The sequence below is a fragment of the Pieris napi genome, chromosome 5, assembly GCF_905475465.1.
Source record: "Pieris napi chromosome 5, ilPieNapi1.2, whole genome shotgun sequence".
In the NCBI taxonomy this organism is placed as follows: domain Eukaryota; kingdom Metazoa; phylum Arthropoda; class Insecta; order Lepidoptera; family Pieridae; genus Pieris; species Pieris napi.
In genome coordinates, this window is record NC_062238.1 from 9,040,880 (window position 1) to 9,055,487 (window position 14,608).

A 14,608-nucleotide genomic window follows, 5' to 3' on the forward strand; every position below is an offset into this window, starting at 1 on the left:
TAGTTAAAAAATTTTTTTTTCTAAAAGTCATAATTGACAGTCCTCTATAAAGTAACAGAATTTTTTTTTTTTATCAAAAATTCTATTGTTTATTAACTTACCAAGTTGTTATAAACAAATATTCAAGTATAAGTATTTTCTTTCTCCCTTGTTTTATATTGTACTAAAACTACCTTTTTAACCCTTCTCGATTCAATTTACTAAATAATAATTTCTGAACTCAGTAAAATTACATTTATCAAATTAATATTATATGATACAAAAAAACTGTTTAATTAAATAATAATAATTTTATTCGTGAATAATTAGACAATTATTCGTGCAAACATTTTTTTCTTCTCTTGCATTGAGTTTACAGTTGCCTTCTGTCATTTTAAACAAGACAACTAACAATTATTGTATTTTAATGAGAATAATCACGTGACCAAGCGCATGTCTCTTACAATTTTATATTACGATAGGGAGTCACGCCGATCGCAAAGAATGGTTGTCTCAAAAGAATGACAATATTTATCACCAAGCCAATCAAGGCTCAGCACATTAACGAGAAGTGATCTTGGCCCACGCGTTATTTCTTGAAACTACCCTCAAAGTTTGTCATTTTCAGAAATCGTTCCATTCAACTATATATTATTTATAACGATATGATCGTTACGCTTATACTTAGTTATAAATTTATATTCACATTACAAATACTGTATCATATACTACAATTAATTTATCTTCGCTTCCTGTTTTATCCGATTGGCTAGCAAGAAGATATCTTGTTAGTTATGTCTCTGCAAGCATTTCTTGAGGTTAAGGCGTTGTAACGTTCTTGATTCTGGCAACGTTTCGACATACTTGTATATCTATTGCATAACTTTTTGCAGGAATCCATGTGTTCTGTATTGGCACAGAAGAGTTCGCTCAGCAATACGTCCGCCTATTGCACTCCTTAATATTGTGGAGGAAGGCTGGTGAACAGTTCCTCCAATCTAAAGTGAGGACCCTCGACCTGACCTCGTCTATCCACTGAAAGAACGCCTCTAAGGCCCGCGTGACTAAGGCAGAAAAGTTCTAGATATCCTTACTGGACGGAATAACTTCGTTAGCGCGTTTCAAGGTGTGACGTCATCGCAGTGATTTGTAAGTGCAGATCGCAGCTGTCGCTACAATACCAAGGTTTGTTGTCATCTTTTTGTGCAAACTAAACTAAAATATAGACTAATATAGATAATCGACTCGGCAACACAGCTTCTCTATTGAAAACACCCGTAAAGATATATGGAGTGTGGACTCCATATGCGTAACTCTGGAGTTACGTTTGTCTCAAACATGTATTCTAGATGAATCATTTCTTATTTACAATCTAGAACATTCATTGTCTACAACATATGTTGGGTATTTCAAAGATTGACCTTTTAGTCTTTCAATCATAAATTCTTCAGCCTGTAGTTCCATTTTCGCATCGAAATGTGTTTTCCATCCACCGGATTCACCTGAAATAATTATAATTATGACATTTCACTTCTAGTAGGGACCGCAGCCCGAAATTTTTTACTTAAATTCATATATAAAATTTAAATAATTTAATATAATCGTTTTTACTGTCTTTACTTTCTTTCAATTATTAAGCATTTGGCTATGCAAATTTCAACAGGCGAATAACAATTAAACCTCATTTTCGGACCTCAATAGCTATGTCACCGTAAAATTGTAAACACCGTTAGATTGTAATCTATCTCGCGAGATTATAAACTGTCGAAAGATTGTGAACCTCAACGAACTGCTTACAATTTAACGTATAATTATTCGGTAGGTATATGAAATTGTTGGAAAGTAAAATTAATCTGTAATTGACCAAAGAAGTTTGAATGATAACTAAGTTAGTGTAGTACAATCTACCGAATAATAATACGTTAAATTGTAAGCAGTAAGCTGAGGTTCACAATCTGTCGACAGTTTATAATCTCGCGAGATAGATTACAATCTAACGGTGTTTACAATTTTACGTTAACAGCTATATATTAAACAAAGCCTAAATATTCTGAGTTTTGGCCATTGCCTTAGATATGGGAAAATTAATATAATTTGCTACCTTTTCTAATAAATTGTATATCACTGTCAGTTGAATTGTTAACATTTTTGTTCTTCTTAAGATTTTTAAACGTTAAATGTTCTGCAAGCTTCTGCACTTGTTCTTCGGTTACACTCCTTTGTAGAAATTCACTGACGCCACGTATGCTCATTGGTAGATCCTAAAATTCAATTAATAATTACATATTAATCTGTTATATAAATGATGTCTGATGGATGGTTCAAAAATCATACCCAAACTGAGCCACAATGTAAAATTAGAGAATGTTATACTAATTTTAGTTTTTTTTTTTTTGTTACAGGAGGCAGACGAGCAGGAGGCTAACCAGATGCTAAGTGATACCGCCGCCCATAGACACTCGTACTGCCAGAAGGCTCGCAAGCGCGCTGCTGGCCTTTTAAAAATTGGTACGCTCTTTTCTTTAAGGACCCAAAGTCGAATTGGTTCGGAAATACTTCAGTTTGCAGCTGGTTCCACATAGTGGTGGTGCGCGGCAGAAATTGCCTTAAAAAAGTGAACGCTTTTTTTGAAAGGACAAAATATTACCTGAAGCATATCTTCATAAAACAAAAAATGGAGATTCGGATGATGTCTCTGTTTCCAGGCTTCGTTTGTGTGAGATATAATTGGCATTCCAGGTACTGAAAATAAACGGTAATTTATAGAATAGCTATTATACGATTTTTTTTTATATTATTGGGAAATCAATTTATAGATCCCCGCGCCGTGGTGACGAGGGGAGTGTGGCCCTCATCCCGTGTGGTGAAATGAACCCCTACCCATTAAAACCCAACAGGCCCATCTGTTTGCTATGAATGGGAGGTGCGGTAACAGTTTCCCAACCTAACCCAACCACCATCTATACTAAACCACAATAACTTTAGAATTGACTTTTCTATTTAAGATTGTTGTTGAATACAGACATATTACCATCTTAACAAATAAAAGTAAATCGCAAAATAAAAGCATAATCACGTATTCAGTTATTTATTGAACTCTGAGGAAGGCACGAATAAAAGAGAAAATGGCATGGAAAAACTTTTAAACCAAACGTTGCATATGTTGGTAAGTTGGTATGTAACAAGGTATATTAAGAAAAAAAACATATTACGGCGAAAAGAAGTTCGCGAGAACAGCTAGTCTACAATATTTAGTATAGATAAAAATTAAAATTTCGTCCAAAAAAAAAAAAATGTTAGGGGTGGACAACCCTTATCACTTAGGGGTATGAAAAATAGATAGTAAGTAAAAAGTAGCCAATACTCAGAACTACTGAATATGCATATAAAAATCGGTCAAGCCCTTTCGGAGGAGTATGGTAACTAACATTGTGACACGAGAATTTTATATATGTATATAAAATTATAAATATATTTTTAAGACGACTTAGATAAGGTTTCTGAGGATAAATGGATGGAGACAGCTAACATCCAAATGGGAAGTTCAGGAGGATGCGTCTACCCAAAAGGATTCCATACTGTAGAACTCAAAGAAACGGCAAAAATAATAACTAACGAACGGATTTGAAATGTTATTTTTAACAGTATTTAAAGTGGCTTATAAATAAAATATAAATAAATATAATTAAAATAAATAGATTTTATGAAACTTACGTAAATCCCGCCGGAACGCCTCCCAAAAGTGTATAAACGATCCTCGCATCAGACTCTTTATAATCATTTTATGAAGATAATAATTTGATACCACAACATCTCTCGGATCTCTGGCAACATAGATGACTCTTGCCTTCAATAGATCTGGTGGGAGTAACGATAATGGGAGGTGGGTTTTGATTAATCTAGGTGATGGTGCCTCATCTATATCCTTCCAACTCGGCCGCTTTACCGCCTTGTTCAAACCTTGAAAATTTGCTAGATTCATGAAGTTTATCTTAATCAGCTCGAACGCCACCTCCGGAATTTGTGATGTTAATCTGTAAAGAAATTTCGACCTAAAGAAGTATAACTTCTAACGCGTGTACATAAGTACACACACTCTTTTTTTTATTTTCTTCCCTTTGGAGTAGAGACTCTTGGGCCGTGGGGTTCAAGTGCACAGGCGCTAATTAAAGATTAATGTTAGCGCCTGGTACTCGTAGATAGTACCGGTAGCCCCGGAGCTGGGGTGCTTTCCTCGCTCAACGAATAAGTATCGTAATGCAGCGAGGAATTGCCGCTAGCGTTAAAAAGTCAAAAATCATTTATTCATATAGGTAACACAATGAATGAAATGAACGTGAAAAAAGAAATATACATTATATGCTTCTAATTTTACATTTACTGCCAGTTCTCAAATCAAGGGCTTAGAACGGAAGAGAAGAACTGGCAATAAACTCTCTGCCACTCTTTTTAATCGCCAAGTTTTTACACAACGTTTGTAAGGAGCAACCATTTCACCATGTTCCACATGACATCTTAAGAAATAAATAATAATAAACTAATTTAAAGGTACGCTGTCACAGGGAAAACCTTTTTAATTTTTGAAGTGAAACTTCTTTATCGGGGTTGGAAAAAAATTTAGTGTAACATTTTTCGGTTACGCGTCACATGTTTCGGTTACGCGTCACATTTGACCGTTACGCGCGTCTTTTTCTCGTCCCTACCACGGTTGATTCGAAGAGATTCTAAACCATTAATAACAAAAAATTATAATAACTATAACAATGATACTAAAAATTATATTACAATTTATGAAATTCTGTAATAATCTTAGTGGTAATAAGGTAAAATGAAATAATTTTATTATTTATATTCAAGTCTGTGATATTAAAAGCCTTTTGTTAAACTTTATCTAATTTAACTTTATTTAACCAATTTCTGTAAAGTTAGTTGCATATAGATAATTTTTCGAAAAATAAGGTCATAAAGAAGTTTCACTTCTAACGTGTGTACACTAGTACACGCACATTTTTATTTTATTTAATTATTATTATTACTATGCGGGTCAAGAAAATTGTAATATTGTTATATAGTGATAAAATTTATTCTAAAATAAATACGTATAAACTTTAATTACATTAATAACCGATGTATCAGTCGTCATTCAAATTTATCCTGATTTTAAAGCGAAAAACAGCTCCGTAATTTCAGAGTGGTATTTGTATCTGCGTAACATTTTATGTATAAAAGCCTAAATCCATCTTATTATACTACATACATTCATTATTTTTCATTGCAATTTGAATGTATTGACGCATATTTATAATTAGTCATGATATATATAAAATGTATCACATTTTACCCTGCCAAAGCATTTTGTATCGCTGAGAAATTATACACATGATAAGCGCGTTAAGTAATATTATCTAACAACCAACATAAAACTTTATTACTACAAATAAAAATTATGTATGCATATAAAATAATACTTACTCTAACATAGGAAATCGTTCATACAGAGGAGATTTTTTCGATGCTTCGAAGTCCAAACCATTTTCCAATAACCACACCATTTCTTGGGTCCATGTTGTTCCTGAAATTATGAAACGCCTTAAGATATATCTCCTCTTTGGTTCGGAATTCCAAATTCAATTTGAGATTCGAAGGATTTATGACGTATAGTGCGGCGGTGTCTCAAAAGGAAACATAGTGCGTTTTTGATGCCAATGTTTTTCCTCCTGGATATATCAGAATGCAGAACAAGCCCCGTGGACGGCCGGACACCAAAGTTGATAACGAAGTATTGAAGGCTATTGTGGAAGCGAATCCATCCGCCTTCAAAGATTTTATTGATTCCCGTGCGGGTTTTTGAAGTTATACTTCTTTAGGCGCGTTATGAAAAATTGATGAGTGTGAAATTTTACGATGCGCGCGCACCGTGACACAAAATTAACAGAATGAACTTGACCACGGAAGATGCTACGGCATTGGACATAATTGAAAAACAACATTCGAATAATAATAGAATTTATGTTACACTTAATGTAAGAGAATAATAATAAATATTCATTTATTTAATTTTTCAAATGTAAACTGTATAATATAATAAAGTATTGACTATAATGACTCCTTTTCCAATCTTTGATTATTTAATTGTAATTAATTATTTGCATGCAATCAAAAACTATTTTTGATAATGCCAAAGAAGTATAACTTCTTACGCGCGTACATAAGTACACGCAACCTTTTTTTATTAGTAAAGAGATCAATGAACTTCCTATAAGATGGTGAAAGTACATCGTAGCAATGGTACATACTTTGAATAATTAAATATATTTTATTATAATATCTTATATATTATTTGACCATAATTGTCTTTGACACTAACTAGCGCTTGTAGCGCAACCAACGGGTTAGGACATTTTTATAAGCCTTCTATGCCGTCAAGCAACAATTGATTCCATATAAAATTCTAGTGTCACAATGTTCGTTCCCATACTCCTCCGAAACAGCTCGACCGATTCTTAGGAAAATTTTTATGCATATTCTGCATGAGGAGTCTGAGAATCTGCTACTATCTATCTTTTAAACCGCTAAATGTTAAGGGTTGTCCCCTAAATCACATTAAGGAGAAACGGGGGGGCAGCTAGTCTAATATATAAAATTCTCGTGTCGCGGTGTTTGTAGTTAAACTCCTCCGAAACGGCTCGACCGATTCTCATGAAATTTTGTGTGCATATTGGGTATGTCTCAGAATCGGACAACATCTATTTTTATCCCCCTAAATGTTAAAGGTAGTCCACTCCTAAATATTTTTTTTATTTTTAGATATTTTTATCTGTTTTTATGATACAGCATTAAAAAATACATACAACCTCTAACTTTCATCCCTCTACAATCAACCCCTATTTTTTTATAATAAATGATGTACATGGCAAAACGACGTTTGCCCGGTTAGCTATTTTATAAGATTCCTATAGCGTATACTTTTCTTTGGTATGAGTAAACTAATAAATTTTCACAAAACCGTACTGATAACTGTTAACAACGTCGATATTGTTGCCACGGACATAATTTCGTTGGTTTCAGCTCTCGCTATCAACTTTATCTAAATCAACGGATTTTACCAAGTCACTTCGATAAAACATTATAACTGAAGTGTTATTATGTGCCTGAGTGGCACAACGTCAGCGTGTATATCATGTCTATGTTAACGTAAAATTGTAAAAACCGTTAGATTGTAATCTATCGGTTATCGGTTATCGGTATTCGGTAGATTGTACTACACTAACTTAGTTATCATTGAAACTTCTTTGGTCAATTACAGATGAATTTTACTTCCCAACAATTTCATATAACTACCGAATAATAATACGTTAAATTGCAAGCAGTATGTTGAGTTGACAATCTTTCGACAGTTTACAATCTCGCGAGATAGATTACAATCTAACGGTTTTTACAATTTTACGGTGACATCTACACATTCACGTCCAATATATTAATCAAATTCTACTTAATACTACATCTATAGTACAGTCATGTGTTGTTGTGTAGTACTTATCTAAATTGATTGTATTTTAAATTTATTATTACGTCTCACTGGAGATATATTGAATGCTTCTATTATTATTAAACTTTCTTGCGCTGGTACTTTGTTACCTCTCATAGCGAAAATGCCTAACCTAATTTTTGTATGCAATTTTGATTTTGTTCCATTTATCTCTCAATGTACGACATACACGGGAACTACATGCTCAGATGTCGCAATCTTGAGATCGCGGTAACAGCTCTTACAATAAAATTGGAATCATAAACGTTATAAGTTGTTGCCAACTGTCTCAGAAATGGTGACGAGCGTTCATCCAATTCATTCATTTCTTCATTTAAAATTTTGTTATTTTATTTTCATCAACCATATATTATTGATTATTTTTCCGACCCTAATGTCGGCCAATAGAATTGCACCATTCGACGTCACGTGGTACAACCTACATGGTATTATACTGAAATTTTTTTGTGAAAATTTTCTCTGGTCGTTGCTTCAAGAAAAGTATTAAGTAGTTGTTTTATTCATTATGAAATTCTTATTTGTTAACTGTACATTTCGTCTCATGGTGCAATTCTATTGGCCGACATTTGGGTCGGAAAAATAATCCCCCGAATACCACACGAGCTTCAAAATTATCGGGCATTTCCCTCAAGGTTCCCTGCAAACAAATATAGTCGTCATGACGACTATATTAATTGTTTGCAACGAACCTATCGGGAAATACCCGATAATTTTGAAGCTCTTGTGGTATTATAAGTGAATATAAACATTGAATACGTCAGTATATATATATTGAATACGTCAGTCTTCAGTGGAATTTTAAAATGAAATATTATGATCGAAGATCGCTTTTAATGCTTGAAATTTAAAGTTATTATATTCGGAATAAATCCTAGTGAAGATCTGTCTTTATTGTAATGTGTTACATATCCATTGCACTCCCTTTGCCCCGCATACCCAATACCAGAACCCCTCTTACGCAACTACGTTATATAAGGAAACGGAAAACAGAGACCAGCAGCTTTGATCGGATACCTCACATCGGACCGGTCAATTCTCAACTAGTTAAGTTTATAATATATTTTTCGTGCACCTAATATCGGGCCGATTAAATAGTTATATTCAGTTAAGTCATCAGTAAAAACAAATTTTAAAAAATTAATGCGTTTTACTGATAAGAGCCGGTACTGTAATAACTATCATCGATGTTTAGGTTTGATAATTTGTGATAACGTATATAGAAGAGAAAACTGACCTGATCTAGGATAAGTGACGACCCAAATATCATCTGGCCGGACCTTGAAGTTGTAGATGTATTCAGCGTGCTTTTTAAATGCAGCGGGCATCACATACCCAGTCTTGCCACATTTGATGAATTTTTTTGTGTAACCTGGAAAAAAATACACAGTTCTATATAGGGCAATTCGAAAGTTGATTGTTAAAAATTAATTAATTCAGTTTTGATGTGTGTTTTGTTTATAAGGACATCTTCGCAATAATGAATAATTTTAGAATTAATTTATTACCATATAAACATACATAGATAGACAAATTGAATAGTATATTATTTAAAGAAAACACTTTTTTACCGGATTGAAGTTATGTATTATTATAAACTTATAAATATTTTACATAATAATAAAAAAATCCGACGTTTCGCGTGCTTTAAAGCGTGCGTGGTCACGGTCACGGTTTATATTGTTTATCATTAAAAAATGTATTTCCAATTTTATTTGTATAAAAGTCAAACCATTTATTTAAATTGGCCTATTAAAAAGGCACTTTACAAAGGCAAAATTGCTAGTTAAAAATAATTTAAAATAAAATGACTAGTTGCCCATGCAAATGGTAGTTTAATATGGAGAAGAATGGGAAAGAAACTCCATTATTTTGATATTTATATATATAGACCATGTACCTAGAATAAAAAAAATAACATACAGTCAAAGAAGCATTATTACCTATATGACTAGATTATCAACCAAACCATTAATCGTTTAGTATCGTTAAATATTTACCACGGAGGAGTATCTAACTATCTAGTCCCCAAGGATGTCACCCAAATAGTATAAGTTCGTGCGCAAATTTTTACTAAAATAAAAAAAAAGTATCAGTTGGCTGTAGTTATTATGTTTATCTTCTATTATGTTAGAGGGTAATCTCTGAAGTTGTAGAGCCAACAAAAAAGTCAGCGACACTATACTTCTATATTCTAGACAGACCGGTCTGTCTTTTAACGATCAATACACAAATTACTTCAATTTATTGTTGTTTTTACGAATATCTAGAATGATTGATGAGAAAAGTTTGGGTATAAAACATTTTTAATAAATGTTTCATTCGTGGTTATAGTACCGTGATATTATATAACCTGATCTTTCTCTCTTTAATCGGCAGCTCATGTCTGAGCGTATAATCAAAACGTATGATAGAAGTGCAGACTATAAGGATTTCGTGTTCCGATTCCAAGTGCGGTCTGCCCCCAGTTTAGTTCGTAGTTGGCAGCGCTGGCGTCGTTCTCCGTCTCTCTTGCTCTCGCAGTTAAGATACACTGGGGGAACGTCCGTCTCTCTCGCTCTCTCTTCTTCGTGTAGCTTCTTGTTCAGTTAGGCCGCGGTCTTTAAATCCAAGCTATCAAGGGGCATTTTCGGTCGCAGAAAGTTAGTCTTCAGAGCACGTATCCGTAAGATAGAGGCACAGTTCTTATGCCGGACTATCTGTTTCCACCGGTTTTTATCCAGCGCCTCTCTTATAGCAGTTATATAACCTTTAGCCATCCTGAATTCAGTTTCAGCTTTATAAAGATTTATAGAGAACCGTGATGACGTCATGTTGTTAACAACAGATTAACATAATAACATAAGCAAGTACTTAAAATACTTATCTATAATTATGCGTTTTCCCAACAACCAGATAAGGCGGTACATTGAGTGCTTATGATCCTTAAATCTAAATTAAGTACGTTTATCAAAACAAAAATATTTGTCTTGAATGATATAATGTTGATTTATCACTTTCAAATTGTTTTTTATATTTATCTGATATTGTGTTATGAAAAATGTTGTTTATATTGACCATTTTTTTTTGTAAATATTATGTAAAGCAAAACCTTAAAAATAACACTCCTAGTAGTTCAGTTATAAGGTTCAATTAATTAGCAAGAAGTTGTAATCCAGACCTAATTTTCTTCGAATTCACTTTTAAGACAGAAAATATTCACAGAATAAATTCTAAATAAGTATAAAAAATACGCTTTCCCAAATTGTCAAACTCAAATGTGTCAATCGTGTGATGCACTTATTCATCACCTAATTCTTCTACAGAATTCTTTTATGAGCCTAAAAAGAACTTAATTTAAAAAATAATAGTACCATCAAATAAAGAAAGACAAATGCCGATTTCGGAATGACGCTACCAACTCTTCTTTTTAGGGGAATTAGTAACCCAGCCTAATATTATAGGCGAATACAAGGCCCACTGACTACGTTGGCTTGGGCACGTCGGACGATTGGATCGGATAGTGAAGGAAGCTTGCATAAGGCGGCCAACAGCCCTGAGGGCCAGTAGGAGAGACCAGGTACCGCTGGATCGATACAGTTCAGAGGGGGACCTGCGGCAGCTGTAAGCCAGCAACTGGCGGCAAGTGGCACGGAATAGGGAGCGGTGGTAGTTTGTCGTTTCGAAGGTCAAGACATATTTTGGGTCAAAACCATAGATTCATTTAGGTAACACAATGAACACTTATGAACGTCAATAAAGAAATAAATATAAAATGCTTTTAGTTTTACATTTACTGCCAGTTCTCAAAGAAAGGGTAAAAACGGACGAGAAGAACTGGCAATAAACTCTCCGCCTCTTTTTAATCAAAATTAAAACCAAAACTTGTAGCTGTAACCATTATACCATGTTCCATGACATCTTAAGTAAGTAATAGTTAATTAATAATAAAATTAAATTAAAAACAAAGATTTGTACTCGATCAACAGTAAAATAGGAGCACGCACTAACATTTTCGTGGGAACAACACGCAAATACATAGTCGAAATAACTAACATCACCACATACACGAATTCAAGTTCCACCAGTCACCACGAGTAGCACTCGTTCACGAGTATGATGCATGGCCAGCCATCGGCCCCCTCGCCATATTTTAGGAGAGAGACTACCCAACGCATGGACTAAAGTAAACAGTATGGCTTAAAGGCCGATTTACATTATCTTAGGGTGAGATCTATAGTGCGCACTTGGACTTTGCTCAGACTTACCTTACGAAAAACTTTGCTTAGTGTACACTAAGGTTAAACTATGATTTCGTATTTATAGACATTTTAACGGTGAGATTAAGCTAAGCCCAAGCTAAGACAGAAAATGTCAAAATACAAATTGATGTTTCATTTCATGCAATACTTTGTTTATTATCCTTTAAAAAAGTAAACAATAACAAATATTTAAACATCTAAAACGGTACACATATATCTTCAATTTATTGTTATTTATGTATTCATTTATTTTATTATTGCAATAACTAGAAATTTACGAGTAACCTTTAGAAAATGTATTAATTATTTAAAGATGACAATAATTTTATTACGTAGAACGGATCGCAATGTTTTGACAACAGCAACAGAGCACTTGTATCAACTATCAACAATTGAAAATTTTAAACCACTTTTTCTCTTTTCTGTTTCTGTTTGTATGAGCTTATAAATATAAAGGCTTTGTGACTTGGACCTGGACCAATCTGGATCGTATACCTACTTAAGACCTACGCATTCCCGAAGCACTGTGACGTTTTGTGATTTGGCTTTGTTACATGGACCGCTTGGAAATATCAATATCGAAAGTGACATGATGGAGAGAGAGAGTTCTATCTTCTATAGAAAACATTGAAAGGGTAGGAACTGCAGCCGATATGAATCCACGAATGCCTAAAGTGTTGTATATGTTCGGAACTAATAAAACCAAAATCCTTCCATCCTGTACGGTTAGAATGAATTCAAAAGAAGGAACCGTATTTTGAAACACACGGTATTAAATGTGATCTGACGCTGATCATTACAAACTTGCAACCTTATAACAACAGAGGATCGCCAAACCTACCGCAATTGCAAATACTTATTGCATTAAGGCATAAAAATGCAACTGGATGTTTTCAGGTAATATTGTGTTCATAAATATGTATGGTTTTTCAATTTGATATATTATACCTCTTCTCAAATGATTTTAAATACATATGTTGAAGACTTTTGTCTTCTGAATTTCAGAAACATAACATATATGTGACTAATAATAATTTGTTGACATTACAGATGGTGTGTGGTGATCTGAACAGCATAAGCCAATCTACAGTCTGTTTAATTATAAATAAAGTCTCTGCAGAGTTGAGTAAATTACTTCCTAGATTTGTAAATTTTCCAAGAAATATGAACACAGCCAAAACGAAGTTTGAAGAATTAGGAAGATCTAATACTCACCTAAACAGTATAATCGGAGCTATTGACTGCACCCATATAAAAATTAATAGACCCAAAGGTATCGCTCACTCTGAAGCATACAGAAATAAAAAAGGGTATTTTTCTGTAAATGTGCAAGCAATAATAGGGCCTGATATGGAAATATTTGCTATAGTGACTAGGTGGCCTGGCAGTTCACACGACAGCAGGATATTTAGAAAATGCCTGTTTTAGTAGGTGACAGCGGTTATCCAGCACTTAACTTCATGTTAACAACACTTTTAAATCCAATGACAAGAGCTGACAATATTTATAATTATTCTCAAATAAGAACTAGGCATATTTTTTTAAGGTTTTTCGGAGTGTGAAAAGGGAAATTTCCATGTTTACAGCTAGGACTACAGTCAAAATTGACAAATACTAGTTATATATAATTATAGCTTGTGCTGTATTGCATAATATAGGTATACAGAGAGGGGATGCTTATGATGATGGTGATCTTGCTGACAGCAGAAGTTGAGTAACACAGAAACTAGCATTCCGGCAATCTGTGATTGCACAATTTAACTGGGTAATTTGTTTGGTAATAAAAAATATCAAAACAAAACTTGTTTCATTTTAATCATTTATTTTCTGATTCTTTTTTTAAGTGTAATACATATTTCTAATACTAATTTATATTTTTGTTGAAGAAATTCTATTTCTAACAGATTTTTTAATTTCATATGTTCCACTCCTATCTCAAATTTTTTAGGGTAGTCAGGTAATAAATGGTAGAAGATTCAGGGAAACGAAAATAACAGATGTGAAGCGAGAGACATCGGTTAGGTTATAGTTTGAATTTCGTTGTCACTATAATATGCCAGGGCTGCCAGGTGACATACAAAATCACACCAGTTATTTTTAAGATTTCTCAAAAATGGGGTTTGAACAATTACATAAATAATATAAATAAACAACAATAAATACCATAATAATGTGTAATTATTTTAATTCATGCATTTCATAGGTATTTATCAAGATCATTTATAATTTCTTTGAATTCAAATTCTATTTTTCCCAAAGTCTATGGAACTCCGATACAAAATGGCAACACCGTTCATTAAAAACCGACAAAAATAAAAAGTCCAGTAAAAGATATGATGGTAAAGCAAATGTTAGGCCATTATTTTTGTTAGGCTTATAGTCAAAGTTTTTGGTAAGTCGTCGATTTCGTGGACTTGGGATTAAGCTAAGCCAACACTCGGAGAGATTCGCAGTTTGCTCTATAAATACCGACTGTGTCTTAGCTCGATAGTTAAGTCAGAGCAAAGTCTAAGGGTGAGATCTATAGTGCGCACTTAGACTTTGCTCTGACTTAACTATCGAGCTAAGACACAGTCGGTATTTATAGAGCAAACTGCGAATCTCTCCGAGTGTTGGCTTAGCTTAATCCCAAGTCCACGAAATCGACGACTTACCAAAAACTTTGACTATAAGCCTAACAAAAATAATGGCCTAAAATTTGCTTTACCATCATATCTTTTACTGGACTTTTTATTTTTGTCGGTTTTTAATGAACGGTGTTGCCATTTTGTATCGGAGTTCCATAGACTTTGGGAAAAATAGAATTTGAATTCAAAGAAATTATACATGATCTTGATAAATA

At 33.6% G+C, this 14,608-nt stretch overlaps 1 protein-coding gene and 1 long non-coding RNA gene across 3 annotated transcripts in view; one reads left to right on the plus strand and one right to left on the minus strand.

Moving 5' to 3' along the window:
- Nucleotides 1-275: 275 nt before the first annotated feature.
- Nucleotides 276-14,608, minus strand: part of LOC125049512 (sulfotransferase 1E1-like) — a 39,500-nt gene continuing 25,167 nt past the window's right edge. For both annotated transcript variants that reach the window (XM_047648862.1, XM_047648861.1), the window contains exons 2-7: nucleotides 8,763-8,897; nucleotides 5,452-5,551; nucleotides 3,694-4,013; nucleotides 2,627-2,721; nucleotides 2,081-2,240; nucleotides 276-1,481 (exon numbers count right to left, since the gene is read on the minus strand). In XM_047648862.1, coding sequence (XP_047504818.1) covers nucleotides 1,345-1,481; nucleotides 2,081-2,240; nucleotides 2,627-2,721; nucleotides 3,694-4,013; nucleotides 5,452-5,551; nucleotides 8,763-8,853 — 903 coding nt within the window. In that variant the 5' untranslated portion in view covers nucleotides 8,854-8,897 and the 3' untranslated portion in view covers nucleotides 276-1,344. The remainder of the gene's footprint in view (nucleotides 1,482-2,080; nucleotides 2,241-2,626; nucleotides 2,722-3,693; nucleotides 4,014-5,451; nucleotides 5,552-8,762; nucleotides 8,898-14,608) is intronic.
- LOC125049514 lies at nucleotides 12,197-12,900 on the plus strand. Its single transcript, XR_007117015.1, has 2 exons — nucleotides 12,197-12,663; nucleotides 12,817-12,900. It is a non-coding gene; the product is annotated as an uncharacterized LOC125049514 (long non-coding RNA).